The sequence below is a fragment of the Ranitomeya variabilis genome, chromosome 3, assembly GCF_051348905.1.
Source record: "Ranitomeya variabilis isolate aRanVar5 chromosome 3, aRanVar5.hap1, whole genome shotgun sequence".
NCBI lineage: Eukaryota > Metazoa > Chordata > Amphibia > Anura > Dendrobatidae > Ranitomeya > Ranitomeya variabilis.
Window position 1 is genome coordinate 119,683,267 of NC_135234.1, and position 22,103 is coordinate 119,705,369.

The 22,103-nt window shown below is 42.0% G+C and overlaps 1 protein-coding gene across 1 annotated transcript in view; it reads right to left on the reverse strand.

Moving 5' to 3' along the window:
- Nucleotides 1-22,103, reverse strand: part of PHEX (phosphate regulating endopeptidase X-linked) — a 353,675-nt gene that overhangs the window by 14,516 nt on the left and 317,056 nt on the right. The window contains exons 15-17 of the mRNA XM_077294604.1: nt 8,332-8,390; nt 5,911-5,965; nt 98-165 (exon numbers count right to left, since the gene is read on the reverse strand). Coding sequence (XP_077150719.1) covers nt 98-165; nt 5,911-5,965; nt 8,332-8,390 — 182 coding nt within the window. The remainder of the gene's footprint in view (nt 1-97; nt 166-5,910; nt 5,966-8,331; nt 8,391-22,103) is intronic.

Below are 22,103 nucleotides of genomic sequence, written 5' to 3' on the forward strand. Positions count from 1 at the left end.
GAGCTGAAACATTACTGGCAATGAGAACTGGAAACTAAAATGATGAAACATAAAGGTTTTTTATTTATTTAGACAGGAAATAAGGAAATATATTCACCGTTACTGTCAAAACCATGTGTGAACTCATGGCCAACAATGACTCCAATTGCTCCGTAGCTGAGGGATCTGTCAGAAAAACACACAAATGCATCTAAATACCAAAAAAAAATCTTTCAAATCTAGTTTTATAAAGAGTTATGATGTTCACCTCATCAGTTATTTTCTTATCAGGAACCAGCTAGGATTCAGAAATTAATTATTCATTTTCACTATGTTGCCTGGGAATATCACAGATCAAAGATGAAATGGGATCATCGGGCTGCCAGTTCTAATCATTTCCCCTGGGAAAGTTGGCAAATGTTTGACACTGATGCATGCAAATTCCGTTTTCATTATATTTTTTGAATTGGCGGCCAGTTTCATCTTGCCTCCAGTGAAAGCAGAAAACTTCAGAATTCTGTTTTATATCTCTCCACTTGATAACTGTTATTCATTTTAGAGTACATGAAATCACCATGTAAAGTGTAAATGTAGAATATCTGCCACATCATAATTATGCTTCATTACCAGGGCATTTTGTTTTTACAAAGGCTGTGTTTAAATAACCTTTAAAGTTACAATTTTTTAGTTAGTTGGCATTGTGAGTGGCCATAAAGATTGTAATTTGTTTTGGGAGACCCAACACGTGTATTGCAAAGGTGGCCTATTAATTTCAGTAGGTACCATCTAATGTTTTATTTCTCATTTGGTGACACTGTAGTAGAACTGAACCCTTGATGCCAAGTCTCCTTGCGTTAGCGGTCCTATCAGTGAGGCATCTGGTGATTACTTTATTTATTTATCTATTGTAATTTCTATGTTTCATTTTTTTTTTTACAATTTTATAAAGCATCCCAAAAATAAAATCTGAATATGTGTTCTTGATCGTTTTATGTTTACATTGATTTATAACGAGTTATAATGTTTAGATTAAGTCTATATGTTATTTATTTAGCATTTTCTACTAATTGTTTTTACATTTTACTACTCACCTTCTTTATTTTAGCTTTATTTTGTAAGGTCATAACCCCTCCAGCCATTAGAGCATATTAGAATATAGTATATGTTTATTTACTATATTGTACTTAAGCTGTTCTTTAAAACGCCTATATTTTTCTCTAGTTACTATCCATCCTTGACTTTAATTATATAAAAGGCATAGAAATGCACCAAAAAGGCTCGATGTGAACAAAGTGATAGTTTTATTTGGGCCTTTTAATCCTGTCATGACATCTGAAGTACATATACAGGTGCATCTCACAAAATAAGAATATCATCAAAAAGTTAATTTATTTCAGTTCTTCAATACAAAGTGAAACTTATCTATTATATAGAGTCATTACAAACAGAGCGATCTACTTCAAGTGTTTATTTCTGTTAATGTTGATGATTATGGCTTACAGCCAATGAAAACCCAAAAGTCATTATCTCAGTAAATTAAAATACTTTATAACACCAGCTTGAAAAAATTATTTTAAAATCTGAAAGGTTGGTCTTCAGAAATGTATGTTCAGTAAATGCACTCAATACTTGGTCGGGGCTCCTTTTGCATCAACTACTACATTAATGCGGCGTGGCATGGAGGCAAATAGCCAGTGGCACTGCTGAGGTGTTATGGAAGCCCAAGTTGCTTTGACAGCAGCCTTCAGCTCATCTGCATTGTTGGGTCTGGTGTCTCTCATCTTCCTCTTGACAATACCCCATAACCCCATAGATTCTCTATGGGGTTAAGGTCAGGCAAGTTTGCTGGCCAATCAAGCTCAGTGATACTGTTGTTTTTAGACCAGGCATTGCTACTTTTGGCAGTGTAGACAGGTGCCAAGTCCTGCTCTAGAATGAAATTTCCATCTCGAAAAAGCTTGTTGGCAGAGGGAAGCATGAAGTGCTCTAAAATTTTGTGGTAGACGGCTGCGCTGACTTTGGTCTTCTTAAAATAGAGTGGCCCTACACCAGCAAAAGACATGGCATCCCAAACCATCACTGATTGTGGAAACTTCATATGACAATGTAAGCAGAGAAATAAAACAGTTATGTCTCTTGGAATGAGCAGAGGAAAAAATAAAAAAGCAAAAACGAAAATTGCCTGTAGGAGGAAGAGGTTAAAGAGAATCTGTCAGAAGGGTCAACCATCCTAAGCCATCTAAATTGGCATGTAGGTCATAAGAAATTGAAACAAATGTTACCTTGATATCTGTGATGTGATGTCTATTCCAGAGAAATCTACGTTTTTTCTTATATGTAATGTACTGTTAAGCTCTATGGGTCACATGGGACTGATCTGCATGAGAATCTGCCTCCGGAGTTTACTTGTAATAAAAGGGGAAATTGTCAGTGTGATATGTAATGTTTTCCATTGTTACCAGTGTGATGTGTAATATCCGCTCTCTGCTCTCGCTCTCCTGATTTCACTGCAGAACTGTGTGTGACTATACCTAACAGATCTGCAGGTTCCTCTCAGCTTCAGCCTCCATCTGACAGGCAGACAGGGTTGCAATACAGCAGAGCTGTGAGAACTGAAACTGCAAACATGTTTGTTATGAGACAAAGTTCAGTTCTACTGTTCTTTGTTATTTACATGTCTCACATTGGTAATTCCACCTTTCATGTAAAATAATCTCTGGAGGCAGATTCTTATGCATTATCAGTGTCTGGCCCAGAGCCTGGAACAGCTCATTTACATGCAAGAAGAATGTGGCTTTCTCTGAAATAAGACATCGTATCTCAGATATCAAGATATCATTTTATTCAGCTTCCTATGACCTGTATGCCCATATAGACGGCCTAGGGGGATTGGTTCTACTTGCAGATTCCATTTTAGACCCAGTTTTGTCTTCACAGGGATCACCAGATGTGTTGTTTGACTTTAGGAGGTATACAGAATGAAGCACTTTTTGAGATTGGAATGCAAAAACACCCAACAACACTTTTGAAGCTGCTTTATTTCTTACATGGCCCCTTTTTACATAGCTTTATAATGGCTCAAAAAGCAAATAAAGTAAATTATTTGAACGATAAATCTTTTTTTATGGCCACCATATATATTCAGCTAGGCTCCTTTACTCCAAAATAAAAATATTAGTGATTTGGAATTCATATATTTTTATTAAACGAGCATTTGTGGTGGCCTCATTTGTTCTTAGGGTATGTGCACACGTTGTGGATTTGCCTGGGGAATTTTCTGCACAGATTATTCCTCTCTTTGCAGAGAGCGCAGGTAAAAATCCGTGCGGATTTGATGTGCTTTTGATGCGTTTTTGATGCTGATTTTCATGCGTTTTTTTTAATGCGGATTTGTATGTGTTTTGGTAAGCTAAATAAAGATCTATTATTTAACAAAAAAAAATTGTGATTTCATTTCTTGGCAAACTCCATTGAAGACCATAATATCATTACATACCATGTTCACATATAATGTTTACACACACAAAACAAATAAGTGAATATCTATCTATCTAAAGATATATCTATAGATAGAAAAAATCTGCGGTAGTCCGGGGTCACATTTGCCAAAAATGCATCTCCCCAGCAAAACCGCAGATCTTTTTAAACCTGTGGTTTTGCTGTGGATTTGACTGACTCAATGGAAGTCAATGGGTGCAGAAACGCTGCAGATCGGCAAAAAAGAATTGACATGCTGTGGAAAAAAAACGCTGCAAATCCACGTGGATTTTTCCGCAGCATGTGCACAACAATTCTCAATTTCCCATTGACTTACATAGGTGGCGCACTACACTGCGGATTTGATGCAATTCCGTGCTTCCAAAAAAGCTGCAGATCTGCATCAAAATCTGCAATGTGTGCACATAGCCTTATTGTCTTTTCCTTTGTACTTAATTTCAGTACAATCACAATGTACCTTTCAAGCAGTACACACATTAGATAGACACTTCTATTTTTTTCAACTGTTTCTTTAAAATAAAATCAATCACAATGTGAACCTGGTTCTTACCTTATCACCACAATGTGGCATTAGAGAACTCACAGTAAGCAGCATAATAATAAAAGAAAAAAAAAATGTATTTCTACTTCTAATGAAAGAAACACCGCATCTCGGTATAAACACTGACATTTCACTTCCCTAAAGGTGTCAAATACATTAATATGAGCTTTAATGTTGTTTTCTATTAAGAGTTTGTAACACTCTGACCCGAGTGGTTTAAACGGCGAGGTTATTACCGTCATTCTTGTGTAAGGTCACATATAAAAGAAGCAACAATCATTTCAGGTGCTTAGTGGAGGCTTTCTGCTTAATGGGGAACTGGAAAATTGAGAAACTGCCCACTTGCCTTCATTAAGCTTTTTATATCAAAAGTGTTATCTTTGATAAATACTGAAATAAGGCATATTGAAGTCCTGCTGTCTTTTATTACATAAATCAGGCAAGGCTGCACATATTTCCTGTAACTATTCAGAAAAAATACATTTCATAAGGCCGAGTGGAACAGGTATTTTAGCATCCGGCTTCATTCCTATCTCCGTTTGTTTAAACGACGCTATAATCTGCTTTTTTTTGGTCTTTTCAATAATTTCAGTTGCACAAAAGATTTCAACTTTTGGCGTTATTCATAAGGGCTCATTTTTACACCCAATTTTCATGAACAAATGCTATGTGTGTTTTTCACAGATAGCACTTGTACGTGTGATAGTCTATGGGGACGTGATTTTCCGTCGGCCGAGCGGTCTGCGGAAAATCATTGAGACATGTCCAGATTTCATCCTAGGGTCTGATCAAAATCAGCAATGCTAGTCAATGGGTAGATGAAAAAATTAGTCTGCACTCAGATAACATTCGAGTGTACTGTATTCCGATTCTCACGGACTTCCACGTACGAGAAAAACAGATGACACTCGAAACTTTGATCAGAATAATCGGCCCATTTTTCTCATACTTGGAAACATCGGACATGTGAATGAGCGCTAACAGTTGTAGACTTAATGCACTCTATATAAACAAGGTTTGGAAATAACAAGAGGTCAATCACACTGGCGCTCATCACTGGGTAAGCTGATTGCCCCAAAGCAGGGGCTGGTGCAAAAAGAGATACTCCTCAGCTGCTGGAATCTCGAACAGAATATGTGCCAATCCTGATTAAGAATAAAGAATCAATACCACAGTATAAGATACCGCGCTTGGGGGTGAATCAGCTAGGTAACCAGATCAAAGGAGGACCACTTGATCTGGTGGGTCGACTTCAGTGATACAGCTGGATAATCCTTTTAAGGATATAGACACTGATGCCCCATGAGTAAGATAAAACACACAATAATAATAATAGGTTTGGAAATGGAGAACATTTGCTGAGCTCAGTAGAAAGGTAACTCCGACGTCCAAAACCAGCCGATTCCAGTATATACTTTTACAACATATTAATTCTTGGAAGAATTTTTGCTTTTTTTAATTCCCTTTCATGGAGATATACAGTACTACAAGTTTTCTGCCCTACCAAGCATTGTACCAGTGGCAGTGGCAGTAAGTGTATTCAGGACCCTGTTCACATCATGTTTTTTTTTCTTTAATTGTTTTTCAATTACCTTTGGATGGAATTTTATAGTCTAACTATTCCATGCTGTTTTTGTAGTATACTGGTGTACACCGGCCACATAGAGTTCAAAAGGACACTCTATTGGCCTTCATCTGAATACGCACTGTGCAAACATGATCATTGGCCTACCTACCAAACTTAAAAAAACGTGATGTGACCAGGTCTTCACCGAGCATTTAATGTTTGTGAATATTTGCTTGATTTTTCTTGTCATTTTTTTGAAGTGTTATGGCTTTCAAAGTCATTTTCACTTCCTGTTACTTCCAAATGTCTCGATGTGTTTACATACCGTGGATATTCTGTTCCCCAAAAGAAAGGTTTTTGAAGCTCTCCAGCTGGAAATCCTGTCGTTCACATAAAACAGAGAATGGATTATAGCACAAATAACTACTACAAAATAAAAAGATGCATTGTTTTTAATAATGATATAAAGTTCAACAGATCATTGGATCAATATATGAAGTATTCTCTTCTCTAGACCACATAATCAAATGTCACAATGTCATTTTACCATGGTGACTTCTATTAACCAATGAATTGCATGGCTATTTATCATCTGGGAAAATAGATGGTTTGAAGCATCAAACTGCAAAACTTGCTGCAAATCAATCCAGTCCCAGGTCAAAGTGGGTGCACATAATATATACTTTATTACAATATTATAAATTAATAGTATGATAATAATAAGGCTATAATAAACTGTAGGCAGATTTGGCAAAACATAGTCAGGCTGTTCAAAATTAACATAACTTGAAAAAGTCAGTACTAATAGATTTGTAGTATGGAGTAATTGTATTATAAAAGGATTTGTATGTCTCGATTTCATTAAAGACATTATGTGCTACATTGATATTGATGATCTATCTCTTGGAAAGGTCATTAATATCAGACTGATGGGGGTCCGATACTTGGCACTCCCACTGGTCAGCTGTTGAATAGTAGCAGTGCGACAGTTCTCGTCAATGGGCACGAAGCATCGTACGGAGCTGAGCTGTTCTGCCCCGAACATTGTTTGTATCTGCCACTACCAAAGCTGATGGTAGCTGATCAGTGGGAGTGCCGAACCTCCATTGATCTGATATTAATGACTGACCTAGGGCCAGGTTATCCATAGTAGTGGACAACCCTTTGACTAATTCAAGTGTTGTCTGTTCTTTGTTGTTAGCAATTATTTTAGAGCTATTCAAGGATAAACACACAATTTTTAAATGAGGGGTTTTCAATCGAGGCAGCAAAATGTCCTGAATATTTAGACATTGACAACTTGCTGAATAAGTTGAACAATGTATATTTACTTAAGATGGTTTCAGGGTAATTAAAGAAACATTCCCATGAAAAATGTCCTTAATTAAATATGTGTATGGTATGTAGTGTATTTGTGTTAATATACTCATCTAGCGCCACTTTCTCTGGGATCCAGCGCCATTCTGCTCCTTTTCTTAGTAACATCCCCACTCTTCAGACTATCCAGAACACTCTGTGCTCTATGCATGAGCTGGAAGTCTCTTTTACAATGTAAGTATATGGAGCCTTGTTCTGATGCTCCGTAGACCTACAATGTAAAAGCTACTTACAGGTCGCGCAGCACGCAGTGTGACCCAGGTCATCTGAAGAGCGGTAACGTTACTGAGAAGAGAAGAACGGTACTGGATACTGAGAGCAGCGATAGGTGAATATATTAACATACTAACACTACATACCATATACATATGCACACATTTAGTTAAGAAAAATTGGTATTGTAGTGAATTTAATAATACCACTGGTGCTCTAAGGAAAAAAAACTACTATTTTATATTCTTTATACATTGTAGTTATGGGTTAATTAAGATATATCTAGAATTTTATTTAATGAAGAGGTCAACCATTTATTTGTATAAAGGTTGGAGCTATTTTTTGAGGTTGCTTTTTTTTAATACGGAGACCAAGATCTCCTGGTTTTCTTTGTAGATATATTGTGCCACTGCAAATAATTGAACTGCACTTTCCTTTTCTCCACCATGTGTTTTTCAAAATCTGAAGCGGAAAAAAAAATGAACACATTGAAAATATAAACAGCAAAGAGGATTTACAAGAGAAATGATGAGGAACTGTCTTTCAAGCATTTTTAAGTGATTTTTCAAACATCTGAATTACAGTGGACCCACTCCAAAAGCCTCCGCCTGCACTTAGCCGAACAATGCTTTATACAGATTGGTGTCATCAACTAAAAACAAAACAGGGGAATCCTCCAGAGTTCAGCGCTGTAATTTAGTAAAGTTTTGAAAGATTGATGGTAATCTGTGAATCTCCATAACTCTGAGCTACGTTATTGAGAAAACCTCCGTACAAGACTGTGTTCACAACTGTGTTTTATGATTGGTAATCTTCTCCATTAGTTCTGTAAACTGGGATTCTCTTAGATAAGACCATTATGACAAGTGTTTAAAAACACCCAATTGTTTATACAGAGCAAACCAACGATAGTGTGTCCAATCCTTTCTTCGCATAAACACACTTGTAGACATCAATGTATCATCGTCAACTGCACACTCATCTCGTTCTTATATTCTACTTATTGTGTTGGCTATCAGCCATCCTAGCCTAAACAAATATTTTTCAAGACGAAAGACATCCAAGGAAAATGAACAATGGAAATGTAATTCTTTGGAATACAAATTCTTTGATTCTTTGGAATCACTACAGCAATAAAACAATAGAGAACACTTACTGATTTGATTTGTTGACGCACTATAAAATGCATTCACAGTGGTAGGACTGGTGTACCATCTGCACAAAAAAAAAATATATATTAGAACTGAAATACGGTAAAATATAAAATCCCAAATAAATACAAATTCAGACATGAACAAATGTTTTCCTATGTTCCATACGTTTAAACAAAGAAATATGTCACAGGAAAGATAAAGCAAAGATGTGGAACATATCCCTTATGTACCTCCTCCTTCCAATCCCTTTATTGAGGAAAGGTTTGCAAAGTAAGGGTACTGTCACACAGTGCCATTTTGATCGCTACGACGGTACGATTTGTGACGTTCTAGCGATATCGTTACGATATCGCAGTGTCTGACACGCAGCAGCGATCAGGGATCCTGCTGAGAATCGTACGTCGTAGCAGATCGTTTGGAACTTTCTTTCGTCGCTTGATCACCCGCTGACATCGCTGGATCGTTGTGTGTGACAGCGATCCAGCGATGTGTTCGCTTGTAACCAGGGTAAACATCGGGTAACTAAGCGCAGGGCCGCGCTTAGTAACCCGATGTTTACCCTGGTTACCAGCGTAAACGTAAAAAAACCAAACAGTACATACTCACATTCCGGTGTCTGTCCTCCGGCGTCTCAGCTTCTCTGCACTGTGAGCGCCGGCCAGCCAGAAAGCGAGCACAGCGGTGACGTCTGACGTCACCGCTCTGCTTTCCGGCCGCTGTGCTTACACAGTGCAGAGAAGCTGAGACGCCGGAGGACAGACACCGGAATGTGAGTATGTACTGTTTGGTTTTTTTATGTTTACGCTGGTAACCAGGGTAAACATCGGGTTACTAAGCGCGGCCCTGCGCTTAGTAACCCGATGTTTACCATGGTTACCCGGGGACTTCGGCATCGCTCCAGCGCCGTGATTGCAACGTGTGACCGCAGTCTACGATGCTGGAGCGATAATCATACAATCGCTGCGACGTCACGGATCGTGCCGTCGTAGCGATCAAAATGGCACTGTGTGACAGTACCCTAAGAGAACAATGTGTGTTTTTGAGCATAGAGAACATGTGTTTCAAAAATGTAATGTTTTTCTTATTTTTTTTCTGTAGGAGATTTATATTAGCTATCGTTGCAAAATATCTGCAGTCTCAGATTATAAATCTCCAAAAAACATTGCTGAACAGATAAAGTTATATAATGTAGAGAGAAAGTAATTGTGCACCAGTCAGATGTCTCCTTAATACCAAGGTTACTTTGTTTTTCTATTTCATACTTTACCATCTCCAAGTTGTACTGTGTAAAGTGTCGCTTTAACGACTTCCATTTTGAAATGTTAATTAGTCCATAGGTTCACAATGTTTAAAAATAACAAAGAAAGCTTTACTTCCCAACCGCTGTCTCTGGTCTTTGTTGACATGGTTGCAGCAGTAATGTCACGCCTTCAATATGAGACCACTGCAGCTAATCACTAGGCTCAGAAGTGACGTCAAGTACACTGAACCCAGTGATTTCCTGTAGCAGTCAGGCATTGTAAATGTGATGTCATTGCAGAGATGGTGTCACTGCTGCTGTCATGTCCACAAAGACAAATGGGAGCAAGAAGTGTTAACCCACTCAAAACGACCTGTGCTGTCTTAGACACAGCACCCACTTTCCTCTCCTCCTTGCTTTGTTCTTTTTACTGCACATAGATGTATAATAAAGCTTGAAAATCAGCTCCAGTGAGTGTCGCAACGTGCTCATTTTTGATGCTACAATGTTAGAGGATTTAATGTTGAGCACCTGGTGCTATTTGCATACAGAATAAACATCACCACCACATTTATTTCCCAAGGAGAAGTGTTTCACTACCTCAGGGTCCTGGTCATCACAGTAACATTGCTTTCCTCACGGGGAGAAGCGATGAAGGATAACTCTCATCAGGTAATCACAATGCACACAATATGTTCACAATCCAGGCCAGGGGGAGCTTTTGATCCTATTCCTAAGTGACTCATATATATATATATATATATATATATATATATATATATATATATATAATGTGGTTTGGAGGGAAAGTTAGGGAGAAAGTGCCAGGAAGCAGACTGGAGCAGTCTGAGGCAGGAAGAACGTATGAGGGGCCATGCAGCCACGAGAAAATGCTGCAGCTCCTGGATAGAGGAGGAAAGGACATCATTCAGTGAGAGTGAAGTTGAGCGAGGCACAGGCGAGGACACCAGGGGGAGGACAGCAGTGAGCAGACTGTCTCCCTGGCAAAGCGCAGATAACCGGTAGCCGGCATACCGAGGTTGTAAGGGACTCTAAAGGTACCGTCCCACTAAACGATATCGCTAGCGATCCGTGACGTTGCAGCGTCCTGGATAGCGATATCGTTGTGTTTGACACGCAGCAGCGATCAGGATCCTGCTGTGATATCGCTGGTCGTTGATTAAAGTTCAGAACTTTATTTGGTCGTCAGATCGCCGTGTATCGTTGTGTTTGACAGCAAAAGCAACGATACCAGTGATGTTTTACAATGGTAACCAGGGTAAATATCGGGTTACTAAGCGCAGGGCCGCGCTTAGTAACCCGATGTTTACCCTGGTTACCAGTGTAAAATGTAAAAAAACAAACAGTACATACTCACCTTCGCGTCCCCCGGCGTCCGCTTCCTGCACTGACTGAGCGCCGGCCGTAAAATGAAAGCACAGTACAGCGGTGATGTCACCGCTCTGCTGTTAGGGCCGGCACCCAGTCAGTGCAGGAAGCGGACGCCGGGGGACGCGAAGGTGAGTATGTAGTGTTTGTTTTTTTACATTTTACACTGGTAACCAGGGTAAACATCGGGTTACTAAGCGCGGCCCTGCGCTTAGCAACCCGATGTTTACCCTGGTTACCCAGGGACTTCGGCATCGTTGGTCGCTGGAGAGCGGTCTGTGTGACAGCTCTCCAGCGAACAAACAGCGACGCTGCAGCGATCGGCATCGTTGTCTGTATCGCTGCAGCATCGCTTAGTGTGAAGGTACCTTAAGACTTACATCAGAGACCGGCAGAACAGCTGAATTGCAAGTTACCTGTCCGCCACACAGACCTGAAGACACAGTAACACATAGAGCCCGGGGCGTGATAGAGTCCCTGTAAAAAGGCTCGAGTTACTTGTCATAAAGGTATTGTCCTATCCTATATGGGGGACAGAGAGAAGAACTGTGAGGACCTTATCTAAAGCCATAGGCAGTAAGGGACTACAACACCACCGCGCTAGAGGAAGGCTTTTAACTCCACTTGGTAAAGGGGACTCTGTATTCGCCTCCAAGCCGGCCGCACCCTGCCTGCCCTGTGATCTGGTACCCTGGAATGTGGCTGCCTGAAGTCTTCAGTAAACCAGGTAAAGAGACTGCAAACCTGTGTCCTCGTTCTTTACTGCACCATTCACCATCTTCCATCTACACACCAGGAGTCCTGGGGATATACTTCACCTGTGGGAAGTAATACCATCTAGCTGTCATATCATCACCCCAGAGGACCCCTTAAAGCAGCGTCGGTCCCCACTGACCGAATACCACAGGTGGCGTCACGAACATAAACGTTATTCAATTTCACCTTTTACATGGGCGCCCAGGGCCACGGACCAGGTCACCACCGTGACATCCCCCTGTGAACATCGGACCCGGTACCGGTTACCCCACGGCCCTGGCAGGCGACTCAGATATGTCAACCTTTCTCAATTTTTTTAAATACCAAGAAAGCAGTGGAGAGGCAGCTCTAGAGTTGGGGCCAGTCAGTAGAGTTATTTTTATTTTTAAACATGACAAATTTATGGTGTAATAAAGTTGAAAAACGGACAACCCCTTTAAACCACAACAGTTGATATTCATAGCTCAAATAGTGCCTTAAAAAGTCTCTTCATTTCACTGTAGATATGGTCTCTCCTGGATGCGCCATAGCTAGATCAGAGGGGAACCAGTCAAGTGAACAACCACTTTCATCATCACGTATGGGCGATATTATGAAGTTTTAATAGGGCATAGAAGTGTTTGAGGCCTTTATAGTGCCCCTTTATCTGAAATAAAAACATTTTTTTTTCTTTCTCAGTACAAAGCCATATTTTCAAGACTTCTTTCTTCCATGTAGCAGACAGCAAAGCATTATACAGTGGCACATCATCTCCTATGAACTGTGTACCACTATACGGCCATTGTGCCATCTGCAATAGTTTACAGAGAACATGTCAGCAGGATTTAGCAATATAAAGTTAAGACATGGCCATAATGGTGCTGTCCTACTGCTCAAACTGATACTTTTGGTGAAGGAATACGATCTCTGGTTCTTGTTCAATCAGCCTCTAACGTTTTTTCTAACGATATCTCTGTGCATTGGGGTGGGACTGGGGGTATGGTCTTCTTCTGATCCTCCACCACTCTGCCTGCTGTGTTGCTATTACAGGTGACCTTGGATCCTTTCTAAAATTCCATGCCACCACCGTTATTGGGATGGGCAGCACGTGCGCAGTGTGATTCCATGGCCGCCCTTCAGGTTTACAATAAAATGGCTGAGATTTCCGCTTAATAAAGATGTAATTGAGCCAGGATCTCATTGGATGAGCATTAGAAGACCATACCCCCAGTCCCACCCCAATGCAGATATATCATTAATATATCATTAATCATTAATGATATATCATTAAACAAAAACTTTTTTTTTAGAGGCTGATTAAACAAGAACCAGAGATTGGATTCCTTCACCAAAGTTATCAGTTTAATCAGTAGAACAGCGTCATTATGGCCATATGAGGCACCCCAGGAGTTCAGATACCACAGTGGTATTGCCTTCCTCTCAGGGAGGGTGATGCCATGCCTTGAAACAAGGAGGATCCCTTTAACAATTTATCTGTACATGCAACATGTTCTGACTCCAGGCCAGAAGGGGGAGCTCTAGACCCGGTTTCAGGGGAGATTCCCTATATGTATGTTCTGGCTTGGAGGAGCAGTTACTTCAGTTTAGTATGTAGAGAGTGTGTAGGAGGAAGGAGCACAGCAGAAGTGAGGAGCTGGAGGGGAGCTGCGACTGGGCTCCCTCCAGGCTGAAGCGCAGGAAATGGACAACGGGAGTCTGAGGCTGTGTGGGACTGTATGCCCCACAGCAGACACCGGAGCACAGGAGATTGAAAGTTACTTGCTCACATCTACAACTGAAGGCACAGCAGCATCCAGAGCCTGGACTCATAGTAAATACAGACACCTACAAAAAGGCTTGTGCTGCCTGCCATGCGGGTACTGTCCTAGGACACAGAGAGAGAAAGAGAGAGGACCTTGTAAGAAGCCATAGGCAGCAAGGGACGCAGCTTACAGCGCAGCAAGAAAGGCTCCTAATCTCACCTGGCTAAGGGGATCCCTAATTGTTTCCAGGCTGCCTGGACCTCACTATCACCTGTTACCGGTACCCTGGACAGTGGCTTTTCACCACCAGTAAACAGGTAAAGAGAATGCAACCTTGTGTCCTCTGATTCTTTCTGGCACCACACCATCTTTGCCTATTACACCGAGAGCCCTGGGGACCCAGATTCACCTGTGGGAAGCCATAACATCCACGCTGCAGTGCCATCACCCCCAGAGGACCCCTTTAAGCAGTGTCGGTTATCCATGACTGAATACCACAGGTGGCGTCAGGAACACTCTTTATTCAAATAACCCCTTTAACCCCTTCATGACCCAGCCTATTTTGACCTTAATGACCTGGCCATTTTTTGCAATTCTGACCAGTGTCCCTTTATGAGGTAATAACTCAGCAATGCTTCAACGGATCCTAGCGATTCTGAGATTTCGTGACATATTGGGCTTCATGTTAGTGGTAAATTTAGGTCGATAATTTCTGCGTTTATTTGTGAAAAAAACGGAAATTTGGCGAAAATTTTGAAAATTTCGCAATTTTCACATTTTTAATTTTTATTCTGTTAAACCAGAGAGTTATGTGACACAAAATAGTTAATAAATAACATTTCCCACATGTCTACTTTACATCAGTACAATTTTGGAAACAAAATTTTTTTTTTGCTAGGATGTTATAAGGGTTAAAATTTGACCAGTGATTTCTCATTTTTACAACAAAATTTACAAAACCGTTTTTTTTAGGGACCACCTCACATTTGAAGTCAGTTTCAGGCTTCTATATGGCTGAAAATACCCAAAAGTGACACCATTCTAAAAACTGCACCCCTCAAGGTGCTCAAAACCACATTCAAGAAGTTTATTAACCCTTCAGGTGCTTCACAGCAGCAGAAGCAACACGGAAGGAAAAAATGAACATTTAACTTTTTAGTCACAAAAATGATCTTTTAGCAACAATTTTGTTATTTTCCCAAGGGTAAAAGGAGAAACTGGACCACGAAAGTTGTTGTCCAATTTGTCCTGAGTACGCTGATACCTCATATGTGGGGGTAAATTACTGATTAGGCGCACGGCAGGGCTTGGAAGGGAAGGAGTGCCATTTGACTTTTTGAATGAAAAATTGGCTCCAATCTTTAGCGGACACCATGTCGCGTTTGGAGAGCCCCCGTGTGCCTAAACATTGGAGCTCCCCCACAAGTGACCCCATTTTGGAAACTAGACGCCCCAAGGAACTTATCTAGATGCATAGTGAGCACTTTAAACCCTCAGGTGCTTCAAAAATTGATCCGTAAAAAAGAAAAAGTACTTTTTTTTCACAAAAAAATTCTTTTAGCCTCAATTTTTTCATTTTCACATAGGCAACAGGATAAAATGGATCCTAAAATTTGTTGGACAATTTCTCCTGAGTATGCTGATACCTCATATGTGGGGGTAAACCACTGTTTGGGCGCACGGCAAGGCTCGGAAGGGAAGGCGCACCATTTGACTTTTTGAATGGAAAATTAGCTCCAATCATTAGCGGACACCATGTCGCGTTTGGAAAGCCCCTGTGTGCCTAAACATTGGAGCTCCCCCACAAGGGACCCCATTTTGGAAACTAGATGCCCCAAGAAACTTACCTAGATGCATAATGAGCACTTTAAACCCCCAGGTGCTTCACAGAAGTTTATAACGCAAAGCCGTGAAAATAAAAAATAATTCTCCTTTCCTCAAAAATGATTTTTTAGCCCGGAATTTTTTATTTTCCCAAGGGTAACAGGAGAAATTGGACCCCAAATCTTGGTGTCCAGTTTGTCCTGAGTACGCTGATACCCCATATGTGGGGGTAAACCACTGTTTGGGTGCACGGCAGGGCTTGGAAGGGAAGGCACGCCATTTGGCTTTTTCAATGGAAAATTAGCTCCAATCATTAGCGGACACCATGTCGCGTTTGGAGAGCCCCTGTGTGCCTAAACATTGGAGCTACCCCACAAGTGACCCCATTTTGGAAACTAGACCTCCCAATGAACTAATCTAGATGTGTGGTGAGCACTTTGAACCCCCAAGTGCTTCACAGAAGTTTATAACGCAGAGCCATGAAAATAAAAAATAATTTTTCTTTTCTCAAAAATGATTTTTTAGCCCGCAAATTTTTATTTTTCCAAGGGTAACAGGAGAAATTTGACCCCAAACGTTGTTGTCCAGTTTCTCCTGAGTACGCTGATACCCCATATGTGGGGGTAAACCACTGTTTGGGCACACGTCGGGGTTCGGAAGGGAAGGACGTTTTGAAATGCAGACTTTGATGGAATGCTCTGCGGGCGTCACATTGCGTTTGCAGAGCCCCTGATGTGCCTAAACAGTGGAAACTCCTCACAAGTGACCCCATTTTGGAAACTAGACCCCCAAAGGAACTAATCTAGATGTGTGGTGAGCACTTTGAACCCCCAAGTGCTTCACAGAAGTTTATAACGCAGAGCTGTGAAAATAATAAATACGTTTTCTTTCCTCAAAAATAATGTTTTAGCTCAGAATTTTTTATTTTCCCAAGAGTTACAGGAGAAATTGGACCCAAAAAGTTGTTGTCCAGTTTCTCCTGAGTACGCTGGTACCCCATATGTGGGGGTAAACCACTGTTTGGGCACACGTCTGGGCTCGGAAGGGAGATAGCACCATTTGACTTTTTCAATGCAAGATTGGCTGGAATCAATGGTGGTGCCATGTCGCGTTTGGAGACCCACTGATGTGCCTAAACAGTGGAAACCCCTCAATTCTAACTCAAACACTAACCCCAGCACACCCCTAACCCTAACCACAACCCTAACCGCAACACACCCCTAACCCTAGTCTTAACCCTAATTCCAACCCTAACTCTAATTCCAACCCTAACCCTAAGGCTCTGTGCCCACGTTGCGGATTTGTGTGCGGATTTTTCGGCACCGTTTTTGAAAAATCTGCAGGTAAAACGCACTGCGCTTTACCTATGGATTTACCGCGGATTTCCAGTGTTTTTTGTGCGGATTTCACCTGCGGATTCCTATTATGGAGCAGGTGTAAAACGCTGCGGAATCTGCATAAAGAATTGACATGCTGCGGAAAATACAACGCAGCGTTTCCGCGCTGTATTTTCCGCACCATGGGCACAGTGGATTTGGTTTTCCATAGGTTTACGTGGTACTGTAAACGTGATGGAAAACTGCTACGAATCCGCAGCGACCAATCCGCTGCGGATCCGCAGCCAAATCCTCACCGTGTGCACATAGCCTAATTCTAACCCTAATTCCAACCCTAGCCCTAATTCTAACCCTAATTGTAACCCTAATTCTAACCCTAATTCTAACCCTATCCCTAAGTGCAACCCTAGCCCTAAGTGCAACCCTAGCCCTAAGTGCAACCGTTAGTGCAACCCTAGCCCTAAGTGCAACCCTATCCCTAAGTGCAACCCTAAGTGCAACCCTAAGTGCAACCCTATCCCTAAGTGCAACCCTATCCCTAAGTGCAACCCTAAGTGCAACCCTATCCCTAAGTGCAACCCTATCCCTGAGTGCAACCCTATCCCTGAGTGCAACCCTATCCCTAAGTACAACCCTAAGTGCAATCCTATCCCTAAGTGCAACCCTATCCCTAAGTGCAACCCTAACCCTAAGTGCAACCCTAAGTGCAACCCTATCCCTAAGTGCAACCCTATCCCTAAATGCAACCCCATCCCTAAGTGCAACCCTATCCCTAAGTGCAACCCTATCCCTAAGTGCAACCCTAACCCTACCCCTAACTCTACCCCTACCCCTAACCCTACCCCTAACCCTAACCCTACCCCTAACCCTACCCCTAACCCTAACCCTAATGGAAAAACAAAAATAAATATATTTTCTGTACTTTATTATTGTCTCTACCTATGGGGGTGATAAAGGGGGGGATTTATTTACTATTTTTTTTATTTTGATCGCTGTGATAGAACTTAACTGTTGTGGATTCTGTTTGTGGGCTCCCTCTGGTGGTTACTGCTGGTACTGGGTGACTTTGGTGGGTTGCGGCCTTTGGTTTCCACCTGTCCATCAGAGGCTGGGTGTTTCCTATTTTACCTGGCCTTTCTGTCATTCCCTTGCCGGCTATCAATGTATTCAGATGTGCTCTGTTTGGTTCCTGCCTACCTGCTCCCAGATCTTTCAGGATAAGCTAAGTGCTGATTTTCAGTTGTTGGTTTTTTTGTCCAGCTTGCTTATTATGTCTCTATGCTAGCTGGTAGCTCTAGTGGACTGAGGTTCTCCCCATGTGCCATGAGTTGGCACATGGGTTCTTGTAATCTCAGGATGGTTTTTTTGATTAGGGTTTTTTGCTGACCGCTCAGTCCCCTTTTGTATCGTTCTGCTTTCTAGTTTACAGCGGGCCTCAATTTGCTAAAGCTATATATATCATCTCTATGTGTGTGCCTTCCTCTCATTTCACCGTCAATACATGTGGGGGGCAACTATATCTTTTTGGGGTTCATTCCTCTGGAGGCAAGTGAGGTCTTTATTTTCTCTGCAGTACTAGTTAGCTCCTAGGCTGGTGCGTGGCGTCTAGAACCAACGTAGGCACGCTCCCTGGCTATCTCTAGTTGCGTTTGTCAGGTGTAGGGCAGCGGTCAGCCCAGGTTCCATCACCCTAGAGCTCGTCCGTTATTTATTTGTACTTTGCTTGTCCTGTGCTATCCCTAGCCATTGGGGATTCATGACAGTATAGCCGGCCCACAAAGTGTTAATTGTTTGGGCTGAAGCAGGAGAAAAAGAAGTGTTTAAGGGAAATTTTTTTTTTTTTTTTCCCTTCAGAGTTTTGCTGCCTAGCCCTTAATTGCTGTCTAGCTGCTTCTTACCTCCTCTTAACCCTTGAATGGCTCTGATCTTAGCTGTTTAACATGGATGTCCAGAGTTTGGCTTCCAGCCTGAGTAATCTCGCGGCAAAAGTTCAAAACATACAGGATTTTGTTGTTCACACTCCCATGTCTGAACCTAGAATTCCTATTCCAGAGTTCTTTTCTGGAGATAGATCTACCTTCCTGAATTTCAGGAACAATTGTAAATTGTTTCTTTCTTTAAAATCTCGCTCCTCTGGAGACCCTGCTCAACAGGTCAAGATTGTAATATCTTTCCTGCGGGGCGACCCTCAGAATTGGGCATTTGCATTGGCACCAGGGGATCCTGCATTGCTCAGTGTGGATGCGTTTTTTCTGGCATTGGGATTGCTCTATGAGGAACCTAACCTGGAGATTCAGGCTGAAAAGGCTTTATTAGCCCTCTCTCAGGGGCATGATGAAGCGGAAATATATTGTCAAAAATTTCGGAAATGGTCGGTGCTTACTCAGTGGAATGAGTGCGCCCTGGCTGCAAACTTCAGAAATGGTCTTTCTGAGGCCATTAAGGATATTATGGTGGGGTTTCCTACGCCTACAGGTCTGAATGAGTCTATGGCTATGGCCATTCAGATTGATCGGCGTTTACGGGAGCGCAAACCCGTGCACCAGTTGGCGGTGTCTTCTGAACAGGCACCTGAGACTATGCAATGTGATAGAATTCAGTCCAGAAGTGAACGGCAAAATTATAGGCGGAAAAATGGATTGTGTTTTTATTGTGGTGATTCAGCTCATGTTATATCAGCATGCTCTAAACGCACAAAAAGGGTTGATAAATCTTTTGCCATTGGTACTCTGCAGCCTAAGTTCATTTTGTCTGTGACTCTGATTTTTTCACTGTCTTCCATTTCCGTCGATGCCTATGTGGATTCGGGCGCTGCCCTGAGTCTTATGGATTCGTCATTTGCTAAACGCTGCGGTTTTAGTCTGGAGCCTCTGGAAGTTCCTATTCCTCTGAAGGGAATTGACTCTACACCATTGGCTATGAATAAACCGCAGTATTGGACACAAGTGACCATGCGCATGACTCCCGTTCATCAGGAGGTGATTCGCTTCCTTGTACTGTATAATTTACATGATGTACTAGTGCTTGGTCTGCCATGGTTACAAACTCATAATCCTGTCCTGGACTGGAAGACAATGTCTGTGTTAAGCTGGGGATGTCAGGGGGTTCATAATGATGCACCTCCGATTTCAATCGCTTCATCTACTCCTTCTGAGATCCCTGCGTTTTTGTCTGATTATAGGGATGTTTTTGAGGAGCCTAAGCTCAATTCGCTCCCTCCTCATAGAGAGTGTGACTGTGCTATAGAATTGATTCCTGGCAGTAAGTTCCCTAAGGGTCGTTTATTTAATCTGTCACTGCCAGAGCATACTGCTATGCGGAATTATATTAAGGAGTCCTTGGAAAAGGGACATATTCATCCATCTTCGTCCCCTCTGGGAGCAGGTTTTTTTTTCGTGGCAAAAAAAGATGGTTCCCTGAGGCCTTGTATAGATTATCGCCTTTTGAATAAGATTACAGTCAAATATCAGTATCCATTGCCATTATTAACTGATTTGTTTGCTCGCATTAAGGGGGCTAGGTGGTTCACTAAGATAGATCTTCGCGGTGCGTATAATTTGGTGCGGATAAAACAGGGTGATGAGTGGAAAACCGCATTTAATACGCCTGAGGGCCATTTTGAGTATTTGGTAATGCCTTTTGGACTCTCCAATGCTCCGTCAGTCTTTCAGTCCTTTATGCACAATATTTTCCTTGAATATCTGGATAAGTTTATGATTGTGTATTTGGATGATATTTTGGTGTTTTCTGATGACTGGGAGTCTCATGTTCTACAGGTCAGGAAGGTGTTTCAGGTTCTGCGGGCCAATTCTCTGTTTGTGAAGGGCTCAAAGTGTCTCTTCGGAGTCCAGAAGATTTCTTTTTTGGGGTACATTTTTTCTCCTTCTACTATTGAGATGGATCCCGTCAAGGTTCAGGCTATTTGTGACTGGACACAACCTACATCTGTTAAGAGCCTTCAGAAGTTCTTGGGGTTTGCTAATTTTTATCGTCGGTTCATTGCTAATTTTTCCAGTATTGTTAAACCTTTGACTGATTTGACTAAAAAGGGTGCTGATGTTGCTGATTGGTCTCCTGCGGCCGTGGAGGCCTTTCAGGAACTTAAGCGCCGGTTTTCTTCTGCTCCTGTGTTGTGTCAACCAGATGTTTCACTTCCTTTTCAGGTTGAGGTTGATGCTTCCGAGATTGGAGCGGGGGCGGTTTTGTCACAGAGAAGTTCTAATGGCTCGGTGATGAAGCCATGTGCATTCTTCTCTAGAAAATTCTCGCCCGCCGAGCGCAATTATGATGTGGGTAATCGGGAGCTTTTGGCCATGAAGTGGGCATTTGAGGAGTGGCGTCATTGGCTTGAGGGTGCTAAACATCGTGTGGTGGTCTTGACTGATCACAAGAATCTAATTTACCTTGAGTCTGCCAGGCGTTTGAATCCTAGACAGGCTCGTTGGTCGTTGTTTTTTTCTCGTTTCAATTTCGTGGTTTCATACCTGCCAGGTTCAAAGAATGTGAAGGCAGATGCTCTTTCCAGGAGTTTTGTGCCTGACTCTCCTGGAGACTCTGGGCCTACTGGTATCCTTAGGGATGGGGTAATATTGTCCGCCGTATCCCCAGACTTGCGACGTGCATTGCAGGAGTTTCAGGTGGATAAACCGGATCGTTGTCCACCAGAAAGACTGTTTGTTCCGGATGATTGGACCAGTAGAGTCATCTCCGAGGTCCATTCTTCTGTGTTGGCTGGTCATCCTGGAATATTTGGTACTAGAGACTTGGTGGCCAGGTCTTTTTGGTGGCCTTCCTTGTCTAGGAATGTGCGCACCTTTGTGCAGTCTTGTGAAGTGTGTGCTCGAGCTAAGCCTTGCTGTTCTCGGGCCAGTGGGTTGTTGTTATCCTTGCCCATCCCGAAGAGGCCTTGGACGCACATTTCCATGGATTTTATTTCTGATCTCCCGGTTTCACAGAAAATGTCCGTTATCTGGGTTGTGTGTGACCGCTTTTCTAAGATGGTTCATTTGGTGCCCTTGCCTAAGTTGCCCTCCTCCTCTGAGTCGGTCCCTTTATTTTTTCAGAACGTGGTTCGTTTGCATGGGATTCCGGAGAATATCGTTTCTGACAGGGGATCCCAGTTTGTGTCTAGATTTTGGCGGACGTTTTGTGCCAAGATGGGCATTGATTTGTCTTTCTCGTCTGCATTCCATCCTCAGACGAATGGCCAGACGGAGCGAACTAATCAGACCTTGGAAACTTATTTGAGGTGTTTTGTTTCTGCTGATCAAGATGACTGGGTTGCTTTTTTGCCACTGGCCGAATTTGCTCTTAATAATCGGGCTAGTTCTGCCACGTTGGTCTCTCCTTTTTTTTGTAATTCGGGGTTTCATCCTCGTTTTTCCTCTGGTCAGGTGGAGTCTTCGGATTGTCCTGGAGTGGACGTGGTGGTGGACAGGCTGCATCAGATTTGGAATCAGGTGGTGGACAATTTGAAGTTATCTCAG